Source organism: Simochromis diagramma, unplaced genomic scaffold (assembly GCF_900408965.1).
Source record: "Simochromis diagramma unplaced genomic scaffold, fSimDia1.1 OVJJ01000205.1, whole genome shotgun sequence".
NCBI lineage: Eukaryota > Metazoa > Chordata > Actinopteri > Cichliformes > Cichlidae > Simochromis > Simochromis diagramma.
In genome coordinates, this window is record NW_024386782.1 from 7,285,017 (window position 1) to 7,306,618 (window position 21,602).

The 21,602-nt window shown below is 41.3% G+C and overlaps 1 protein-coding gene across 1 annotated transcript; it reads right to left on the bottom strand.

Moving 5' to 3' along the window:
- Positions 1–511: 511 nt before the first annotated feature.
- Positions 512–21,188, bottom strand: wnt9a (wingless-type MMTV integration site family, member 9A). Its single transcript, XM_040019767.1, has 4 exons — positions 21,032–21,188; positions 7,411–7,670; positions 7,006–7,268; positions 512–4,618 (listed from the first exon to the last, which is right to left on the bottom strand). Exons 1-4 carry the CDS (start codon positions 21,121–21,123, stop codon positions 4,112–4,114), a joined length of 1,122 nt encoding a protein of 373 aa, XP_039875701.1. The 5' UTR covers positions 21,124–21,188; the 3' UTR covers positions 512–4,111.
- Between the last annotated feature and the right edge of the window lie 414 nt (positions 21,189–21,602).

Consider the following 21,602-nt stretch of genomic DNA (forward strand, 5'->3'; position numbering starts at 1 on the left):
AATAACCAATTAACTTAACCCCACTAACTGCATGTCTTTGAACTGCAGGAGGAAGTGGGGTACCTGAAGAGAACCCACGCAGACAAGGGGAGAACGTGCAAACTCTACTGCTAGATGATGGATTTGAACCCAGGCCTATTTTGGGCCATTCTCTGTAAACCCTAGAGATGGTTGTGTGGGTAAATACCAGTTAATCAGCAGTTTATGAAATAGTCAGACCAGCCGGTCTGGCACCATGTCACCTTGTTTCAACTTCAGCACATTGTCTTGACTTGTTACATGCCTAAATGCATTGAGCTGCTGCCATGTGATTGGCTGGTTACATATTTGCATTCATGAGCAGTTGAACAGGTGTACCTAAGAAAGGAGCCGGGAATGAACATATTAATTTCATATTTTCAGAGGCTGAATCCAGCAAATATGTGTCATCAGTAATGGAAGAACTTTAAATTCAAGGCATGATATACTAATTAAACTTCAATGCTACCAAATAATGCAAGTACATATTAAATAATTTAAAAATCCATTTATTATTTCAGATTTTTTCCGCCTTTGTTATACAAAGATGTTAAATAACTTAAATACATTCTTACCAGTCATTTGTGATCTGTTTAAACCTACAAGCTATACACATGAGGTAGAGGAAAATAATTTAGAGTTCCCATAAGACATGAATAAGTGAACATGGACAAAGCTTTGTTGGTGTAATATTATCACAAAGGACAATACATAGCTGGTGTATTTTATCTTTGTTTTACAAGCACAGCACAAATCCTAACAAAAAGTACATGTACATGTAAAGTGACCCAAAGGTGAACAAGTCCATACGTATCATCAGTCCTTTCACAAAACCGCTGATTATACAAGATTAAGTTCTATAAAATATTCTTGATAACGGTGATTTTCTTTGCATGCTTTCAGAAACTGCATTACCGCGAGTGAATTAAACCAACTAAAAGTGAGCTGATTTGAATTTTGTTAGGATTTGTTAGTGCTTAGATAACAATCTTGAGATATAAAATGAAATATGTTGATAGTATACACTGCTTCTCGAAGCCTCCACCCCAAAAGGAACAAACACCCAAAAAGAAAACAGAGTAAAAAATACAGGATATAAAATCAATTTAGACTTTGAAGTTATTTACACTAAACACATGCTCATAATATATTTAAAAAATAATTTATCTTTCTTTTCTCTACAACATAGAATTTTGTACATGATCCACTGATGACTAAACAGTGCAGAGTTTTGGATTTGAGAGCGTGGATGACTGTGACATCTAAAAACCCAGCGGACTGCTGCATCGTGCTCCTCTTTTCTGGAATAAATTTCTACGCCTATGTACAATCTATAAACAAACAAAAATGCAATCTGTTTGCATTTCCTGTCGTGTCTGTTTTGAATCCGTTCAATAGTAGAGAACATCACCGTGTTTGGGCCGAGGCGGAGTGTGTGGCGCAAACACACACCAGAAGCTGTGGCGAGCAGGCATTTGTGCTTTGCGTCTCTGCATAGCTATTATGGTTTCCATGTAGCGTGCAAAGTTCTATGTATATGTTTTGACCAGTCTTTATTTGGCATGCCATCTCATATCAAAATGCTTGGAATTCATCTCCTTTAGACAAATAAGCCATGCACGGTTCTCTTCTTATCAGAGGGAGCTTTGATTTAAATCACTGTGAAACTCCTTTTTAAAAATGCACTGTGCAGCATTGATGATTGAAATCCGTAACCATCTCGTTTCAGCAGCTGTATGCCATTTCAGCAAATGCTTCACTCATTTATTTAATTTCAATTTGTGTTTCAGATGCTTGTGAGAGTTGAACATGTGCCTCACTTTTGTCTCTATACCACAGGAGAAGAAACCTTTGCTATTTACATTTTTTAATAAAAAACAAGAAGAAGAAAAGATTCTGCACTGCACTGTATCCATAAATACAGATCTTTAAATACTTTAAAGGGCTTTTGGGCTTCAGTGCGTGAATGGTGCTATAATACAAAGCTGGGTCCCTCACTCAGTAGTTAATTCACACCAATCTAAAATATGGCCTACAAGGTCCTGTATTTGATAAAATATAATGTTTCTAAGCACTAAGTGCTGAGAATATGACAAAATTTTGTCTGCATTGTTTGTGTGCACAGAGGCATTTCTCATAAAACTGTAATGGAAACAATTTGCATGTTCTTCTAGGTCACGAGAAGAGAAACTAAAGTTATCAGTCAGCTAGTTAGCTTTGCATAAACGCCGCAAACTTGGACACAGCGAGACTGAAATGTGCCCTAAGGTATCAAAAGCCACCTTTCAGTACCTTTAAGGTTCACTGATTAACAAGTTACATCCTGTCTGTTTAATATGTACAAAAAAGCGTAACAAAGACGAGGCGTGGTTTAACTTCCTGGATTAAACAAACAAGATATAGGAGGCCAAACAGTGAGTTTAGAGGTGCTGATGAGCTAATTTTGTTAAAAGTAGCAGTTTCCTCTGTTTCTTTATGATAGGCTAAGGAAAAACCAGACTGAAGTTTATTATTTCATACCACGCAGTACTTCCTGCAGTGTCAAACCGTCACTCTTGTATGGTGGGGTCAGCATGCTGCGTTGTGTTAACTGTGTCAAAAGGTGCTCAGCAACAAGATGAAAAGGTAAAGTTAACTTATAAAAACAACTTCACTGACTTCCGAAAGAAGACAGCCGATTAGTAAAACGTAGACATAAATTTGCGGAACAATTACACAAATATTAGTTTTATAATAGATCTTTATATTAGCTAAGAGGCTTATGCTTTCATCTTCACTTGAACAAAAAGTCAGTCGCCCCATACTGTTTGAACTTCCACTGTACACACTGCGTGTCAATGTATTTCATATGGCTCAATCAAATTTGTGGAAGCAGAAGAGGAAGGAAGAATACGAAATGGCAGGGAGTTAAATTCCTCCAGTTCTCCACAGTTTTCTTTAGAACTTCAAAGTAGATTTAAGCTTCACAAAGCTCTACACTTTTTGATCCGAGTCTCACGTGGGCCTTCTGCTGATCGAGAGATCACCTGTTGCTATGCTTTTGACTGTAATAACAAGGCCGCTGTCATCTCCACCTTGGATTCGGATGTTCTTTCTGGTTTAGTCAAACACATATAGTGGTTTAAGTTATTCCCTGAACACTGGCCGAGAATAGCCTAAACTGACTGGTTTAGTTATCTTCTGTTAATGTATGTACTAACAGCTTCATATTACAATATTACAAAAAAAATTAAAGATATTTTTGTTCCTCCTCATGAAGGAGTAGTCCCAAAGGATCTATAAATTATCCACAGAAAGATGTCAGACACAAACGTGCTGCTTTCCAAAGGGCCTTGTCAACATGAATCAAAAAGAAAACTGAGCAAGAGCACACAAACAACAAAACATTTGTGTGGTTAGTGGTTTGTTTTAACATAGTTAGATAAGTGGCTTATATAATATCATTACAATATAACTGAACTTATGTACATATATATGCAAACACACAATGTGTGTGAGTGTAAATATGTGCGTGTAGAGTAATTCTTACACCCTGTCTTTTTCCTTTTTTTTTCAGTTTCCGTATATGGTTTTGAATCGCCATAAAAAGTCGTCACTTAATTTTTCCGCTCCCCCCCTCGCTATCTACCTCATGTTCACATGCTTACAAATACTGTACACACGTAAAAATTGACAAACACACACACACACACACACCATTCCTCTTTGGGCAAAGCCCCAGAAATCAGTCTGTTGGTGTAACTGTCCTTGTGTTGTATCCTCATTAACTGGGCGTTAATCGGTTTTCTTGTGAATTGATGACAAAGATTTTTGTTTTTCTTAAAGGAAAGTGAAAGCGTCTCTCTTCAAGGTAACGCTGTGATAAAGAGCTTGAGATGTTGACCCAGTTGTCTGAGAAAGTTTTTATTCTGCAGGACCTCTGAAACCCAACCCACAGAAATCCCTCAAAGTGCTTATTGCTTCTTGGCTCGCTCCTTTTTTGCTTGCAGAACGCTGCTCCGACACCGAAAGCAAAACTCTGCATGAGAAAAAAAAATGCTCCTCTTCAACACAACCACCTTCCTCTGACTGAAAGGGCTGAACGGTGCCCCGTTTACCCCTTGCAGGTGTAGACCTCCTCTCTCTGTGTGCACTGCTTGCATTCAACGTAGCAGCACCAGCGCACCTGGCATTGGCAAGGCCTGGTCACCTCCCTGCTTTGAGTGTTGTGGCCTCGCCCGCAACAGATAGCATCACAGTTTTTGTCCTTGTAGCATTTGCGGGCTGCGGTGCCCGGTGAATATTTGGTGGGTCTACAGAAACTGGGTGAGTCCTCGATGTGGAGCAAGTCCATAGTGCGGGGGATTTGATCGTTCAGGCCGGGCAGGGGCTGTTGTTGTTGCTGCTGCTGTTGCTGCTGCTGGTTGCGGCCCGTGGAGATCTCTCCCTCCCCGGTGGCCTCGTTGGTGGAGCTGCCGACCTTGACGGAGGTCTCGTAACGCTGCTTCAGCTGCTTGCCGATCTCATGGAAGGGCTGGAGCTGCCTCCAACAGGTCTGGACGGTGCAGGAGCCAGAGACGCCATGGCATTTGCAAGTGGTCTCCACTCCAGCCTTGATTACCTGGACCAGAGACAGAGCAATACTGTTAGCCACTGAGAACCAGTGAAGGCACACAATGAAAGGTATGCAATTTAACAAGCTTTTGTTTAGCAAACAGAACTTTAAAGAGCCAATTCATTAAAGTATTCTCACAACTAGATGAACTGGGTGGAGTACGGCGGCTTGGGAAGGTTATAGACATATATTTTACATTCATTGCTCTCTTTCATATCATAATTAAAGGGGAAAAACTTCACTTGTTGCTTGTGAACTAAAGGAGAACAATGGCATCTGAGGCTTCTTGTATAAAAGAAAAAGTGAATTATAGTTTGTGGGAGGATTGATTTTGTTATAATAACCACAGATGAAATTTTGATTAAACAGTTGTGGTTATTATGATAAGTGAGGGGAGGTTATGGGTAAGAAGAAGCCACAAAACAATCCATTCAGTCAACTATGGGAACCCTTCATACCTCCTCCTATACTGGGTACTTTACTAAAATGTGTTTTTTAAGCCCAGAGTTGATCAACTCAGCGCTATAGTGCGGTAATTTTGGCATAACCCAGAGCAAAGTCACGCAAACGTTTGGGAAGAGAAAGAATATCGAAGAAACCGTTTTTTGTCTTACACAAAATCGCACATAATTGCAAGTGAAACAGAGGAATTATCAGCTAAAGAGACCACAACACGTTACTTTAATATCACTTGACCCCCTAGCAGTCAGCCAGAGTTCATTTCTGCATCCACCACAATGTGTAAAGCAGAGTGTGTCCGCGAGAATCAATGACAATAACATATTGTCTTATACAGGGTTTGGAAACAATTTACAAATCTTTTCTCAGACTGTGAGAGAGATCGGGGAGCAGGAAGTGCATATTCATCACACCAGCAGGTCAAGAAAAATTGATAGGTCAGCCTTTAAAATGTCGGGGGGATGCAGAGGCTCGCACATTCCAATTTTGTCTTCGGCGTGGGAATTCATCCTGAGCGAATGCGATACACCTCGCTACATGTGCAAATTACGAAAAGAAAAAAACAAAGAAAGAGCCAAAACAATGTTGTAAATCTTTTATCACAAATAAAATCTCCAAGGAGACTGGATTTAGGAGAGCCAAGTTGAAAAGGAAGAGCTCGCATTCGTTTGGGGGAGAGTTTTATATCTGTTAATATTTGGGAAGTGTGCTTTAGCTATAATTCATTTTGAAACCAAAATGAAAAAGGCCACAACAGGCACAAAGCACAGTAAAAGAAATATATTCCAGACCATTAGTTTGCTTTGGCTTGACATATTAGGAGCATTTATTCTGCTATTAAAAACACTTCCAAGATGAAAAACCCGTATTTGCTCACCACAAACAATCACTGAATTCTACCAGAGCACAAATGAGACTCTTAGCCTATCTAATCTGAGAGAGAAAACCAAATATTGACTAATGAACACTTTCAGATTTCACTAAAATTTACAGCAGCATTACTCTGGGTTTCTTTTAAACTTGTGTGTTGGATTTTTGAAACACTTCACAATTTTCAATTGATTTTGCTCTCCCAAAATGCCCCAGTTACATCATCCAGGTGTAGGGAAGTTCAGGTCCCATCTGGTGATCCTAATTACATATTTGGAGACAGTTAAGATGGAGCAGTTTGAGTCAAACAGCAGTGCTGTAATGTTTAAACTCCAGTACAAAAGCAAAAGCCAAGATATGGAAATGCAGTGTATCCGGGATATGGCGCAAAATGAATCGGTACTTCACATTGATGTTTGCCGACAAAAAGAACTCAGAGTATATTGTATTAATGCTATTTTCCCATCGTTTAAATGATTCATACAAGCAATTAGCAAACCTTTCTGTTTACATAATGTCTGTCTCGCCATATGAACTCTGACCCTCTTCAAACTGAAGTGTGTTTTAGTTAGATTCATGTGTATGGAATAACTCAAAGTCTGTAGAAATTGCAGCGTTAATAAAAGGCGAGTGAAGCTGACACTTTGGGTAAATATACTGCTATGAAATTAGAGTTTGATAAATCTTTCTTTTTCTTTGACTGTTACTCCTTAAAAGTTTTCCAACATCGCTGACATGTAGATGAATAACTGTCACAAATTAAAATGAAGTCGAATTTAATGTTTTCAATAAATTATTAGCTAATATTGTTGCTGTCACAGACCATCATACACCTCTAAGAGGCAACAATGTCGTAGAAGGAGTTGGAGATCTGAGATCAAAGCAGCAGATGTTGAGATATTTGCTTTTGTTGCGTTGGCTGACTTTTGGCTCGAAGCACGGGTCAAGCTCCAGAACGAATGAATCCCCCATTTCCCATGGTGCAGCTAGATCGTGTCTTTGGTTAGACCAAGTAAGTAAATAGTGCTATCGGTCGGTACGTCATGACCATTTGACGCACTTACCTTCATGCCCACGTTCGTATTGTGCATGTCCACACGTGCACGTAGATCCTTGTTCGAGCGTTTGCCCAGGAAGTCCTTGACAAACTTGTTTGCATATTTGAGGTTGTCTCCACAGCCTCCCCACTGCCACGCCTTACGGTTCTCCAGGTCGGGGGCCTCGTCGCATGTACAGCGCTCCATGCGTCCTGCGCTGCAAGCTTTGGCCATGGCATGAGTTAGACCCGCTGAGGAGATGGCGTACAAGAAGGCCGTCTCTTTAAATCCTAGAGAAGCCCGATGGAGAGTGGCAATTGGGAGACAGGAAAATAAAGGGTTTTCTAAAGAGTTGGCTCACTCACACATTAGGTTTTAAGTGCACAAGAATAAAATGCATATTCAAATGGGAAGAAAAGTAGTAATAATCACCTCTTTTTAATATGTTGGCTCGGTGGCGCCCCTCTAAGGTGCAGTTCCACCTCTCAAAGCGGAATTGGTACTGGCATTCTAGGGCGCTCATGGTGATGGCCTCTCTTAGAGTCTCCGCCACGCCCGGGTCTCGTCTGCACATCCTGCGCTGCTTCTTTTCTAGTTTGAGCCGGTCACACAGCTTGAAGTGGGCCCTGCCTATGCTCTCCTCTGGTAAAGAGTTCAGTGGCAGGACAGACAACGGTTCATTACCTGTCAACCTGGAAGAAAGCATCACAAGCCATTTGGAAACAGAAAGATACTGGGATTGTCTTGATAAAGTATTCAGACAGAACAACAGGATACTGACAAAGCTATACTGCATAAATAGGAAAGGGAAGCACAGCTGCTCACATAATGCTCAAAAGTTTGGTTAATGTTCAAATGAATTCAGCTGTTCAGTGGTTAATGTTCAGGGGAATTCAACATTTGCTGGAGATTGAGATCAACTCTCGGTGCAGGTGTGTCTGAGTAAAGAGCAAATTCTCTGCAGTGGTGGAAAAGTCAGGTTTACCATGTAATTCTTTTGAATTTTGGATACCTAAAAATCCTGTTGTAGAACAATGGAGTTATAATTAGCTTTTGTTTTAAAGCAAAGGAGAAACAAATTATACTGTTAACATTTTTGTGAGTAGTTTTTATCCACGGGGAAATTTAAAAGAAACGGGGCACTTAATGTAAGAGTGCCTCTGGAGTACTTTCAGAAAAGAAAATGTACTCAGTAACTTTTTATTTCAGAAGCAGGGAAATCAATATCTCTGCCTCTTACAATGTAAGTACACAGTATTATTAGTGGTGTGGGCTTTAAAAATACCTGTAGTTGTAATTAGTTGCTCCTCTCCTTTAAAACTGAAAAAAGGTTACTTACTATGTTATTTTACTGTAGTGACATTTTAAGTACCAGTAGGAACACAAGTCTTTGTACTGAAAATTGCAACCTATTCACAAAGATTTACATGGGCAACTGGACCGTAGGTTATGGGCTGTATATTGACGTTCTACCAAAAGTTCCTGAAATCAATTTTTTTCTCCATTTTACAGCAATAAACTTACAGCATCAGCTGCATACTGACCACTTTAATACTGCAGTATGAGGTTATAATGTGCAGATAACAAGGCATTCAGTTAGTGTGGGGACATTTTAAACATTTGTACTCTGTGATCGTGTCTGTCGTGTTACAGTAAAACAGTAGCCAGCAAATGGTTGGTTAAATATTTATACCAGATCCTTCAGATGGGTGGCAGGTTGTACCTCGCTGTACAGATTTAAACATGGCACACAGCATTGCTGATGTCATTATAAAAAGTCTTATATATCTTTACATCTGAAAATCTAGACTTTCTGTAGGGGACATAAAACGTGGTGATCTTTTTAGTTCTGTGTTTCTGTCCCACCTCACTCTGGGCTAAACTCTCATTTATGATGTCATCAAGGGCTTTCACTTAGGGGCAGACTGGAACAGCAATTTGACTCCATCCCACGCCACTCTGTTCATGCAAATTGTAATCGAGTACTACCTGGTCATCAGGCTTTTTACTACATAATTATTATGTCAAAAGATTATTGGACATCCACTTTGGAAACTGGAAAGTATGTTGGTGGTGAAAGTGTCGGTATCTACAAAGAAAAAAATGAAATAAAATAAACTCTACAAAAGAACAACTAGTTAATTCATGTGCTCTTTTGTATTATGTGATGTTGACATAATATCGTTATCTGATTTGACATAATGTCACGGTTATCATTAATTATGGTATGTAGCAAAACCCCGTCACTGAAACTGGCCCACTTATCTGGAATAAATGTTAACAACATTATAAACACAATGGGACCAACCAGCCAATCTCATCACTGAGGTTTTCAGGTATGCTAACAGTGCTCTCAAAATGCCCACAAAGAAAACCTTGAACTCTGCAGCTTTATTTTTTGACAAACAAAAGTATCAAACAAAATCCCCTGAAACTGAACTTAAGATACACCGCCACAAGAAGTGTGTGTGTTTAAGCTACAGTCCACCCAGACCCAGACCTTTTTTTTAACATTTTATATTGACCATCCTTTTCTTAACAGGTGTTACCTGTTAAGAAGCACTCCCTTGCAGAAAGCGAGAATGAGCAGATTCAAGTGCACATCTGTGCAAGTCTTTGGGGTGTGAACTCTGATGCTAAGCATGCTGTGGAGATGCATGCAGTCTGCGGGAGTCAAGGGTGTCTGAGAGGTCTGTCAACTCACTCCTGTTTGCTACATATAATGTAGCAAACAGTCAAGATGACTGTTCACAGAAGCCCAAAGTGGCCCTTAGGCTACTGGGAAATGACACGGTGCTCCAGACAGCCAATGGTTAAAGTTAATCCCAGCGATCTTGATGAAGCGAGTTAGAAAATTAGAAATTATATTTTTAAATAATGCTTAAACAAAATTTGTTGTTTATTATTACGCTCAGCAACATTTATGAATCAAACAAAGGCAGACCATCAGGAATGAGCTTAAGACTCTAAGAACAACTGCATAAACGAGGCACCTGTATTCATCCTACGGCTGCAAAGTACTTTAAATACAGCAAGTAAGAATTTCAATTCTAAACATGGTATGGAGAACATGTGGCAGGCTTGCACTCCTTTCGTCAGTTTATTTAAGGGATGCATATATAAAAACACACAAAGCGGGGACTGCCACATAGCTGGCAAAACCTATAACCAGCGTTCTGAGGTTGTGATGGAGAGCGCAGGGCATTACTTTCATAAACACACACGGGGGACATGACTGTCAGCCTGTGACCATTTTGGTCACACCAACTGACAGGACTGGCACCCTAGTTGTTCATTATGTGTAATTTCTGGCCTCCTTTACACTGTTAAAGTGAAACTGAAGAATAAATGGATTTACTGAACTCACAAAAGGCACAAGCTCTCTGGCCTGTGTGCTTTTTGCAGCCGGACTTCAGACTTTTGAAGGATACTCGTGCAAGGAGCGACACAGTATTTATCAATGAGATTATTTATCAATGATCTGGACTTCTGGCATTCAGTGTAGGCTGAATTTTCCAGTGCACTAAGGATTACAGCTTGCACATGTCAACACCAAGGCTCAACATCTGAAAAAGCATACTTGAGAGACAGTGAAGAATTATTTTATTTTGAAAAGAGAGCAATCGGAACTGCATTTATTTTTTGGGCCAATGTTTGCTGCTTTCAGCTGTGATGACAAAACATATTTAGCATTTAAGATTAACACTTTAATCCTTCATATTTCCACTATCACAGCACTAATATACCAACAGTCATAAATTGTTGTCCATCCGTTCCTGGTTGCTAAAAGTATGCATACAGCCAAACCAATTAAAAGAAGTCCAACTTTATAACTGTGGAGCGTAACCGCAGCAAATGGGAACGTTGCCTCACAGTTTACTACAGCCAAGCAGTCTGAAAAGAAGATGGAAATAAATTCTGCAATATTTTTGTAAAGGTGCAGAGCACCTGCTCACTGTCTACACCTGGTTAGTTAATGTACCAGAAGCGATGAGCGCTGATTCGCATTACTCACATTTTAGGCTTCTTTATTATTTTTCAGAGAATATTCTGTCACCACTCATGATCACTTGAGTCACGAACAGAAGGTCACAGGATTTATTCAACACAAGATTTGTTTTATTAAGTCCAATAACCGACTGAAATGTTTCCCCTCGAGTGCTCAATTTAATATCAGTGAACTTAATAGTTCACAGATGTTATTTGATATTTTTCTTTACAATAAATTCATAGTCTGGTTGAGAATCCGTGTAGTCAAATCAAAAAAGGAGTCCTCGGGGTTTGCTTTCAGAATGGGTCGAACGGTTTTCTTTTTGCAAAGTGTGTTTGCCTATTCTTAACTTGTCTGACAGCAAGTTCAAATGGAAACCTGGCAAGCTGTGTCTTGACAGAGATCGCCCTCCCAACACACTTGGAGAATAAGAAAAATGTATGGTTTGAGGCGTACGCAGCGAGGCAAAGGGTGTCTTTCTCTGAACAACTGACATTTTCCTCTAAATTGTTTCACGCTTTGTTAAGACACTCTGATTGCAATGTCAAGGAAACAAACATAAAGTCTCTAAACAAACAAATCCAACGGGCCCGGCGTGTCGCGTACGATTGCCAACCTTTCCTCAGCACTTCTTTTGCAAGCAAATGTCAGGGATTGAATAACGCTGCAGAGTAAAGAACCTGTCATGTTCAAGAACATGTAAGACTTCTTTTTTTTAATGCACACAACATTTTGCTCATGCAAATGTCTGGAAATGAACACAGAGACATCGATTAAGTGTACTGCTTTGGAAAGACTGCTAATGGTAGCTGAAATATACGAATACCAATATGCTGTGGACATTCCTCAGAAAGACATGCACAGTAACACGTATCAGCTCAGGCCTTCCCAAACCCCTACATGCCTGCAACTATTAGAACGACAGGCCTCAGATGCCTCGGCAACGTCTACTTGTCTGAGACAAAAATGATGGTAAGCGTGAAGCTGGAGGGAAGCCAAAGATGACACGACACTGATCTCAGCACCATTGTCTCTTTTTCAAAGAAAGGGGGGGGGGGGGTTTCTAGCTAGTTGCAAAGAAAGCCTGAGGGCAAAGCGAGGAGGAGAGGGACATTCGAGCAGAGAAATACTTCTTCACATCTCTGGAGAAGAAACTACTGGCCAAAGCTCACTCTTGTGCAATGTTTCCACTCTGTGGCAGACGAGAACGCAGTCAAATAGTATCGCAGATGTACCGTGCTTTATTTTCTTCTATATTTAAAAAAAAATGTTTACAAATGGATGCACTTTTTAATACTTGAGGAGAGGAGTTGTTCATTTTAATCCGATTCAAATTCGCTGGATTCAAGATAATATTTTCCCTGGATGAAGGACAGTGACCCCTGCTATCACACAAAAGGGTCGCACACATTCCAATAAGATGATCCGAGAAAATAAATAAATAAATAAATCGCACTGCTGTTTGCTGAAGAATGAACTCATTCAACTCGCTAAGAGGAAAAGAATTGGATGAGAGTTAACCTGGGTCAATCATAAAGTCGACTCTGAGACTCGGACAAAAAGGAATAACTGGAGTCTTCCTGCAACGGTGACAACAATCGCTCGCTCCATGAGAGCGTTTCTTAAAAAACATGGGACCACTTTTTCTAGAATAAATGTAATTCACAGAAAAGGTCAAAGGTGAACGACGCAAAGACAGCTGCTAATATACCGTGTAGATATCCAATTTTTTAAAGTTACCTATAATTAACCTTGTCGGATTCGTGTTCACATCAACACATCCAACAGTTTTCACTCCTACATGTCGTTTATATCACGTCCATTAAAAGCATCCATCCTGAATCCACGTGATTATCACGAAACGTGCGCGCTTCAAATGCATCTTCGCAGTATCTTCCCCACAGTGAATAAGAAAGCACGAACATGTGTTTTCACATCACGGTCCATTTTCTGTCGTGTTTTTGTTTGAGGTGTTGGCACAGCAACACCAATTACACACGGAATATAACACCAACATATAAAACTCATTATTATCCCATGTGAGGTGGGATTCCTGCTGATGTTTGCTCAGCTTTGCTTTTTCCATTCACGCTCTTGCCTCTACACACTGTGCAGACATCACTGACCTACTCTCACGCTGCACCTCCTCCACTGTCTTTCACTTGGTAACAGTGCAGTTTGTTTAGTCCTTTCTCTCCACCTGTCAGCACCTCCCATTGCCCGTGACATTTACTTTATATACATTTTCCAATGCAGCGGGTTCAGCGAAAACGGCCCATTTCACGCGGCGGAGCACGACAGTCAATCCTTCAAGGAAATCATTGACTAACTCTAAACTTTGCCATCATCACTCGCTCTCTGACTTTACATTGCACTCCTGGAAGTGACCCTCAGCTGGTAATTCTGCTCTTTCTTTATTAGTAAGGTATGTAGACAGCTAAGAATACCTACTATCTGTCATAGTCAGAAAAAAATCCTATTACTTAAATGTGCTAGGCCTAAACAAATTCTTTCTCAGACTACAAACGCAGCTTGTTAATTACTCGTGGTGCTCATGTGCCCACAGAGACATATATTAACAGTCTCTGTATAGACATTAATCTCGATAGTCTAAAGTTGAAAACCTTAGAAAAAGTAAATCTAAATCAAGCAAACACGCCAAACATCTGGTTGTTGAATAAGAGTTTATTTTCTCCTTTTTGTTAATGTGCGTTTGAATTTTGAACAGTTGGCGGTCAAACAGAAATTTTTGCTGACGATACATAAGAAGGGATGAGTCTTAAAGAATTAAGAGAACGTACAGGGCTCGAGCTGCGGCTCTGTATGGATGCTTTCTATGTTAGGATCTGCAGCCTCTGTAGGAGATATCCATATTCAGTAAATGTGATATTACAGATTGCTGACCTAGTGTGTAATCACCCCCTGGAGATAAGAAAACCACCTGCTGAGCAATATCATTGAAAATATGTTTTCTTAAATAAAACAACAAGTTAATACAGTAAAACAAACAAAAAAAACTTTCAGTTTTCTGTTTTTTGGGGCAAGAATTCACGCAGCTACACGCATGGATCTATGTGCACACGCACGTGGAGTCTTACAACCTTAAGTCAACACCTACAAGTTGTGGCTAAATGCGCCCAGACAGGAAAAAAAAAAAAAAAAAAAAAAAAAAGCACAAAAGCCACAATTTCTCCATCAGCCTCAACTTGCAGGTTGTGTGGTCTACTGTCTCCTAGATCACAACCAACCCCCCCTCCTTCTTCTCCTCCTTTTTTCCCCTTTTCTCCAAACTTCCCCTATTCCCACTGGTCAGTTACTCTAAACGAATGTCAATCATTCCAACCCAGCTGTTGGCTCAAAACAAAACGGTCTCTAGACAAAACTATTGCCGTCTACGACCTTAACCTACACAAGACAATGATAGACGTGAACATGTGTCCTGGAAAAGTTTAACTGTGATGAAGACAAACTGCCGTGCTCACCTGATATTAATATGTGCAACGTAAGAAAACATATTACTCTGAAACTCTGAGTTTTTGCAGTAAATTAGGCTTACCATCGGCGATCCCTTTTTCTTTTCCTTTCACTTTTTCCTGCTGCCATAACAGCGTTTAAAAATCCTCCTTTTGGGGGGGGGGGGGGGGGAGAAAGTTGTGTGCTTTTCTCAGAAATGTTGGATGAACTTCAGACCACCCTGCCCAAGTCCCATCTGGTGTATCCCAGGCCATGCCAGAGGTAGTAGGAATGTGAGCGTGTGTAGTGTTTTCCCACTGGCCCTCTCTAACCATTGCTGACAATGTGCTCCACAGCTTAGACATGAATAATTGGAGAAACCATGTATCAGTGTCGAATGACTCTCTGGTTGCTGTTGTCCACCTCCAAGAAGACGTGTAAGAGAAGAAATCCTACACTGACCTCAGGCGTTTTCTCCATGGTGAAAGAAACTGTTAATTCCCCCAATCATTAAAACAAAAACAAAAAATGGGGGAAAGAGTAAACGATTGTGTATATGGCTAAGATAAGATAAGTCCCTAGTTGAAAGCGCTGGGTGTTGTGATTGCTTCTAACAAGCTGTGACTGACACAGTGCAGTAACACGACAAAACAAAGTGGTACTGGCCTGGGACTTAAGTAAGTCATTATTAGTTGAGTAATGAGCCTTTCTGCGTAGTGGGAATGTCGTGCAATGTCTAGAAGTACTGCTGTTCACAAAGCTAGGGGGGAAGTCCGCTATCTTGTATGACTTAACAGGATATGACCCAAAGTTATGTCATCTGCTGTCGTTTCTGGTCATTTACAACCCACAGAGGGTATGTCAGACTACTCCCATAAAGTATCTGAAGGAGACAGGACTCTGATATTTTAAATGTATGTGATACTACGCATGGATAATAAGTTTCACTAGAAAATACTTTTGTTTTACAGGTTAAAAAAGTAGGAAAAGGGGAGAAAAAATCTAGTGTCCAGCCTAACTTTTTAATCCACGACTGTGAATGTGGAAACTGGTAGCCGAGTGGCAGCACTATAGGATCTGGCCCTGGGAATGGGAGTGCGGGGCATGGTAAGAGGTTTAACTGCTATGTGAGAACTCGAGGCTTCTAAGGTCAGCAGCTCAGTTATAGTCACTGTGTGACTGGCACAGATTGGGCGTGCAGCAGTGTCCGCATGACTCCCCAGTTCTAGCCCACACCATGGCACAGAGTAGCCCTGTACCAGCGCACCGACACACCAAACACACTCAGGCACACATACTGTACTCGGCTCTCACCGATTCCACGTGCTGAACCACACTGTGGCTATTTGGTGAGACTTTAAGGTCAGAGAAATTCAGCAAAGCAGAAACACAGTACTTTTTTTCCCACATATAACATGTTATTCCTTTAAATCTCATTTCAAATATTAAAGCCCAAATACCTTTTGTCACAGCATTTTTCAAAGTTAAAGACGCGACGTGTCGATTAACCGCGTCTGACAAAGATTTTTTCGGCTGTTTTTGTGCTCACTCGTGACTCGTATGTCAACGGGAGTGAGAAAAGTTTGACTCTTGACAAGTGCTTGATGATTAAAAAAGCAGCTGAACGTCATGCAAATGGGCCACTTTCAACGTGAAATGAAATCTGCCCCAGGGTGAATGGCAGAACGTCTTCCGTGCCTTGGCCTGTTCACGTCAGTGTGTGTGTCTCACTGTGTCCATTCTCAAACTAATATTCTGGCTTTATGGATAAATAAGCCTTTTGGGAGAATCTTAGAGTATATAAGCACACCCATCCCAGTGAAGCATCTGAGTGCACATCAGCTTAGTCTTCCATATGATCGTGTTTATGCAAAATAAACTCAGGTTACCCTGCAAACAGGTGGATGATACTGAAAAAAGGGTTTTATGCTGACTGCTGCAGAAATAATCTGTTTGATTTTTTTTTTTTAAAAGACACTAAATGTATCAAAATCTATTTTTCTTGGATGTGATAAAAGCAGATATTCTCTGGAAGGCCAAAGTTTTAAGTGAGGGTTTTGACAGTCTGCTAATCTTGGCACGTGTGAGGTGCCATGTCTCTTCTATCCCCACAAACTACGCAGAGAAAACTCGCCTGTGGTCAAGGATGGAAAACACAGGACATAGTGGTCACACTAACTAGCATCATCTCATCAATGCCTGACCACTAAAAGTATCTTGAGTCTATATTAGTTTTCCTGTTTTGCAAATTGCCCATGTCTCCAGCTCCATCTGCAAAGATCATCATATGTTTGCATTTTAACCAAGAAGATTTTCCTCTCCGTATCTTCAAGCTATCCATCAATGAAATGTACGCCTGGACCTGCTGCCCTTTTATAATCAAGCGTCTCTTAATTGTGGTCTGTTTGGCATCCTGATGACACGAGAACTGTACCTCCTCTCCAAACCATTCAATCTTCAAAAATATCCATCACAACCATGTTATTACACAGTATGAGCCCCATAACAGCCCACATCAGGGGCCACCGAGCTCTTCTTAACAAAGGTGAGTACCAAGCTCTGTAATTACTGATGGTTCAACCCATAAAATCAGCAGCTACACTATGCATCTTCCAGTTTAAAGACATGTAAATTTGTGCAAAAAGAAAGTACAGCTTTGCTCTATAAGCTTAAGTTCAAAGACATTTTGAACCCATCATGCAGGATGACCACAAGTGGGCATAAGCCAAGTAAATGTTGCACTACATTTACATTTAATGTTTTCACGTTTTGTCTCCTATTTATACACAAGAAAGAGCTGATGGAAGACCATCCTGCACTCTCAGACAGTACTGCACCACCATGTGGTACCCACTAACATAGCAGGACTCCAGAAGGATGTAACAGGGTACAGAGCTCAAAGCAAAGCCTGGCTTAGCTCAAATCTGGATGTATCAAACAGAAATATAAAGAAAACAAAACTCTCTTTTAAGAGGGACGAGCGGTCAGCTATCTAAGCTTCCAGGTTCGCGTGATCTCACTACACTACACTGTCATGAGAATCCTATCTTCTTGGCTCATGCTAAAGTGATACCCTTTGAGGTGTGGCTTTGGCCACAGGATATCCTATGTAGTTGGGAAATCCCTCTATCAACGGTGCTCCCCGCCCTGCTGCACGTCAGGGCTAATCAGTCCTTAAGGCCTGGTAATGAGACGCTTGCCACCACTGTCTGCCAGGCAACGCCAGCCTGAGCCCGCACTAACTCTGCTCCTTCTAATGAGTGGTAATCACCCAGAAGCTCCCCACAAACCACTGCAGGGATGCCAGCACGCACATAAGGCAGGCAAGCCAGAAGACAGGAGGGATGGGGGGGAGGAGGGAACCAAAGGAAATGGTTAGATGGAGCTGCTTAGAAAACAAATTTTAACATTTTTGCACTGTGCTCAAGAAGTAAGGCTCCTTTGAAACTTTAAAAAAAAATGCCGTTTGATACATGCCAGGAACTAAGTCAGCAAAATGATAAAATCCTCAGACGGGCTGCACACTGAAGAAAAAAGAAAAGAAACATCACTCCTCCTCAATAAATTTACACACATCCCATTTGCTATCCTGTTGCTCTTGGCTTACTGCCTCACTTAATGGAGCGCTGAAAACAATAATTGCATCTGAAAGGAGCTCTGCTCTTCAGGATCAAACCGATGATAGAGATTTTAAGGATATTGCAGCAATTAAATAGCAACCGCTATATTTGCTTCTTCCGGATGCTGCGGCGCGTCTGTGATTAGTAAATCCCAGTTGCATGACTGTGGGCAGCCTTCCTGTATATGTCGCATGTGTGCTAAAGAAAAACAAACCCTTGACTCAGTGTAAGGACTCACATCCAGCACAGTTTACAAGACCGCAGAATGACAAGCCTTTTACCAAAACTTAAATTTAAACCAACAGAGTCGTCTCAGAGAGCACTCTAAGCCCTCACGGGGTCACCTGAGCAAACAAATCATCCCCTTTGCTGACAGTTAACGCCATATCTGATCAAGGTGCTGTAACCTTAAGGTAAGTAAGGCAAGCTCAGTGAGCATCTCCAATTCAAGCTCTAATGATAACGGATTTAGCAGAACCAGCACCTGCCACAACAGGCTGAGGGAAAGAAAATGAGTGTTCACATTCTTGTGGCAAAGGATGACAATTTAAGCGGGTGCTTGGCTACGCCAGGAATCCCACCCCACCCTCAGCTACAGCAGACTAGAGGCAGGAGAGATTGTGTTTATGTTACACTTATGCTCCACCGCACTTTGGAAATTGGGTATGCAACATTGACCCTCTATTTTGAGTAAATCAGTACCCAGGGGGCCCTAAGATGCCTCGTGCTCATGGAATATTTATTTGAACAGGTTTGTGTTAGTATGCCCCCTGGTCAAAGCTGAGCAAGACTGTGCTGGAGTGTCACCGGTGTCGAGTTTCTGGGAAGCCGGCCACGGGGCAGTCACATTTTGTATCTGTGTCACCTGCGCAGGCTCTTTCAGTATGTTTCATGTTCCTCAGCAGCAAGGCTAAATCATTCACTGACACTCATTCATATTCCTTTCTCCCTGGGCCACAGAATAATAAATCTGGAGTATTGTAATACCACATGTCTCTCTGCACTACACATGCCACAGATAGAGAACAGACTGACATAGGTAATTGAAAGCAAGTGCTAACTGAATAAGTAAATATGCATTACCATTAGAACCATTAGGGCTGATTTTGGTGCCAATTTGGCAGGTCATCTTTAATACAAGTGACTGCCAAAGGGCGACACTGCAACAGGAGGGGAGACAGAAACAGAGAGCAGTGATACATTTGTCCTTCTATTGCAATTTTAGAAATGAATTGAAACCAAAGACCAAGAGGCAGAGAGAGAAACTACTTGATACGTGCATGAGTATTAGACATGATGATGCTTTGCTCAGAAGGGGCTGAGATATTTCCATCACACTGAACTACTGCAGGTGTCATACAACTTGCTTGCATCACCCAGTTTCCAAAATTAGTGCCAACACTTTGTGCAACACTCCACCCCCACCCCCCAACAAAGAAAAAAAATATTACCCAGAGATCTGAAAAACAGTTACTGTGAGATACATAGCGTTTTACTACTTCCAAAACTTCTTTTGCCTTGACTCAATAGCGAATACATACTATTCAGATAACATTTGCCTCCAGGAGAATGTAAAACCCACTTCAACAGGTCGGCAGGTCTGACATACTAGGCTAATGGGCCCTTAGGGGACAGTTCTTGTGCTCTCTTGCAGATTCACATCAGTTCCCAGATCGCCTAACACTCCTGGATCCTGCACAACACCCATACCTACCATAAATTTGACTCTGCTGGCAAAGCTTCAAGTGTCATCACTCTGCAGTCTACAACCGTTTGTCTCTGTGTGTCTGTGTGTGTGTCTACCCTGTAGAGGAACACTAACAGCACCCATCAACAGAGATATTTGTAGATAATACAGAAAAGCACCAAGATCTTAAATGTGTTTAATGTGCATTTCCACTTGCACAGGTACATTCCAGTCTGTGGGTTTCTTTTCGGATTAAAGCTCTCCAGCTCCAGGTGAAATATGGCTGCGGTCCCACCTGACATGCTGACCTCATTTGAATGACCTTGGCTTCCCAGCACTGTTAATGTTCTTCTGTAACTAAGACAGAAAAGGAAGCTGAGAGTGCAGAGCGTACGAGTAAGCAAAGTGCAGCATGAGTAGCCACTCTGAAGTGGAGGTCATAGTGGGCTACACCTAAAATCCAAGGCGTTCCCTGGGAATGACTTACTTTGAAATATACACCCGTGTGCGCTTTCTAAATGAAACAATGTTAAGTGCGGGACGCGATTCACGAAACGCTAAATTTTTCAGATTAATTTCCTGACACGTGTTCCAGCTGTTTTCGTTTCTCCCGTTTTTATCTGATGGAGGTAGCAGAAGAAGAAAAAAACTGCCAGAGTTGTGTGATGTTTTTGCTGGATGGGGGGATTTTTTCTGTGCAAGCTGAGCAGACGTTTCGGCCACCAGTTCAGTCAGTCAGATCGCTTTATTGTTACCAGCTGTTGAGTCTGAGGCATATACACTCACCTTTCGGCTCCACGGCTGTTTTCAGAGTCGACTAAGGATATGATTTTACAAGTGTTTCAGCAAAATAACCCCTTGACCGCTACCTGCCACTCAAAAGTGCCGCGCTCACTGTACAGTGGGCGCTGGCTCAATTGTCAGGGAAAGAATGGAGGGGAGGGGGCTCTCACCGGTCGAAATCATACATACTTCCACCTATATTATATTAGATTATATTTGATTTAATGTCATTCTAAGATAACCCCCACACTGCTACTTTTTTTTAATTAGCAGCACCTTCACTGAGGTAAATTCTTGAGCAGACAACCGGCTGCACACACCAGCTGTGAGGCCTCCAGGTGATACCTCGCTGACCCGAAATCAATGCTTTTAAAAAAAATAAACTTCCTTATTCCACTTTCTAAACTCACTAAAGATTTTTCAGTGACTTACGACATTTAAAAAAAATACCTGCTTTGAACCAATCAAATCAATGAAAAGTAGCATCATGGACTTAACAGTGCGTCTGTCATCTCTTACCCGAAATATGCTATGGTGGGTCCAGGCAAGTTGAGAAGATACACTATAACTGTGAACGATAACCATCCCAGGAGTAGGTGTCCATCCAGCATTTTGCTGCGGCTCCAGGGCAGATCATTTCGTTTCTCCTGAGTAGCTGTGTAAAATCCCTTGTTGAACGTTCAACACTTCTTATACAGAGAGGAGCTGCTCTGCGCTCCTCCCATCAGCAGAGAGAGAGAGAGGGGGAGAGAGGGAGCAGCACCGCGATACATACAACCCAACTGATTCACAATTCCCCTCTCATGTTTCAGAAAGATTATTCGTCTCAGTGCGTCTTAATTTATGATTGGTTTGACAGCTTCTCCTCTGTGGGCGTTTTAAGCACCACGCAGTCGGTGTTTGTGCAGATTGAAGTCGCTCTGAGCCGGACTGGACGGTGTGATAAAATACCTGCACTCAGTGACTGTTTATTTCCAGAATGGCAAACCAAGAATTGGTTTGAGTGCAGCACAAGCAGCACTGAAATATCGCAGCAGTGTTATTGTAGTCTATACACTGCCCTACATAGAAGTCCAGGTGTGTTTTTGTT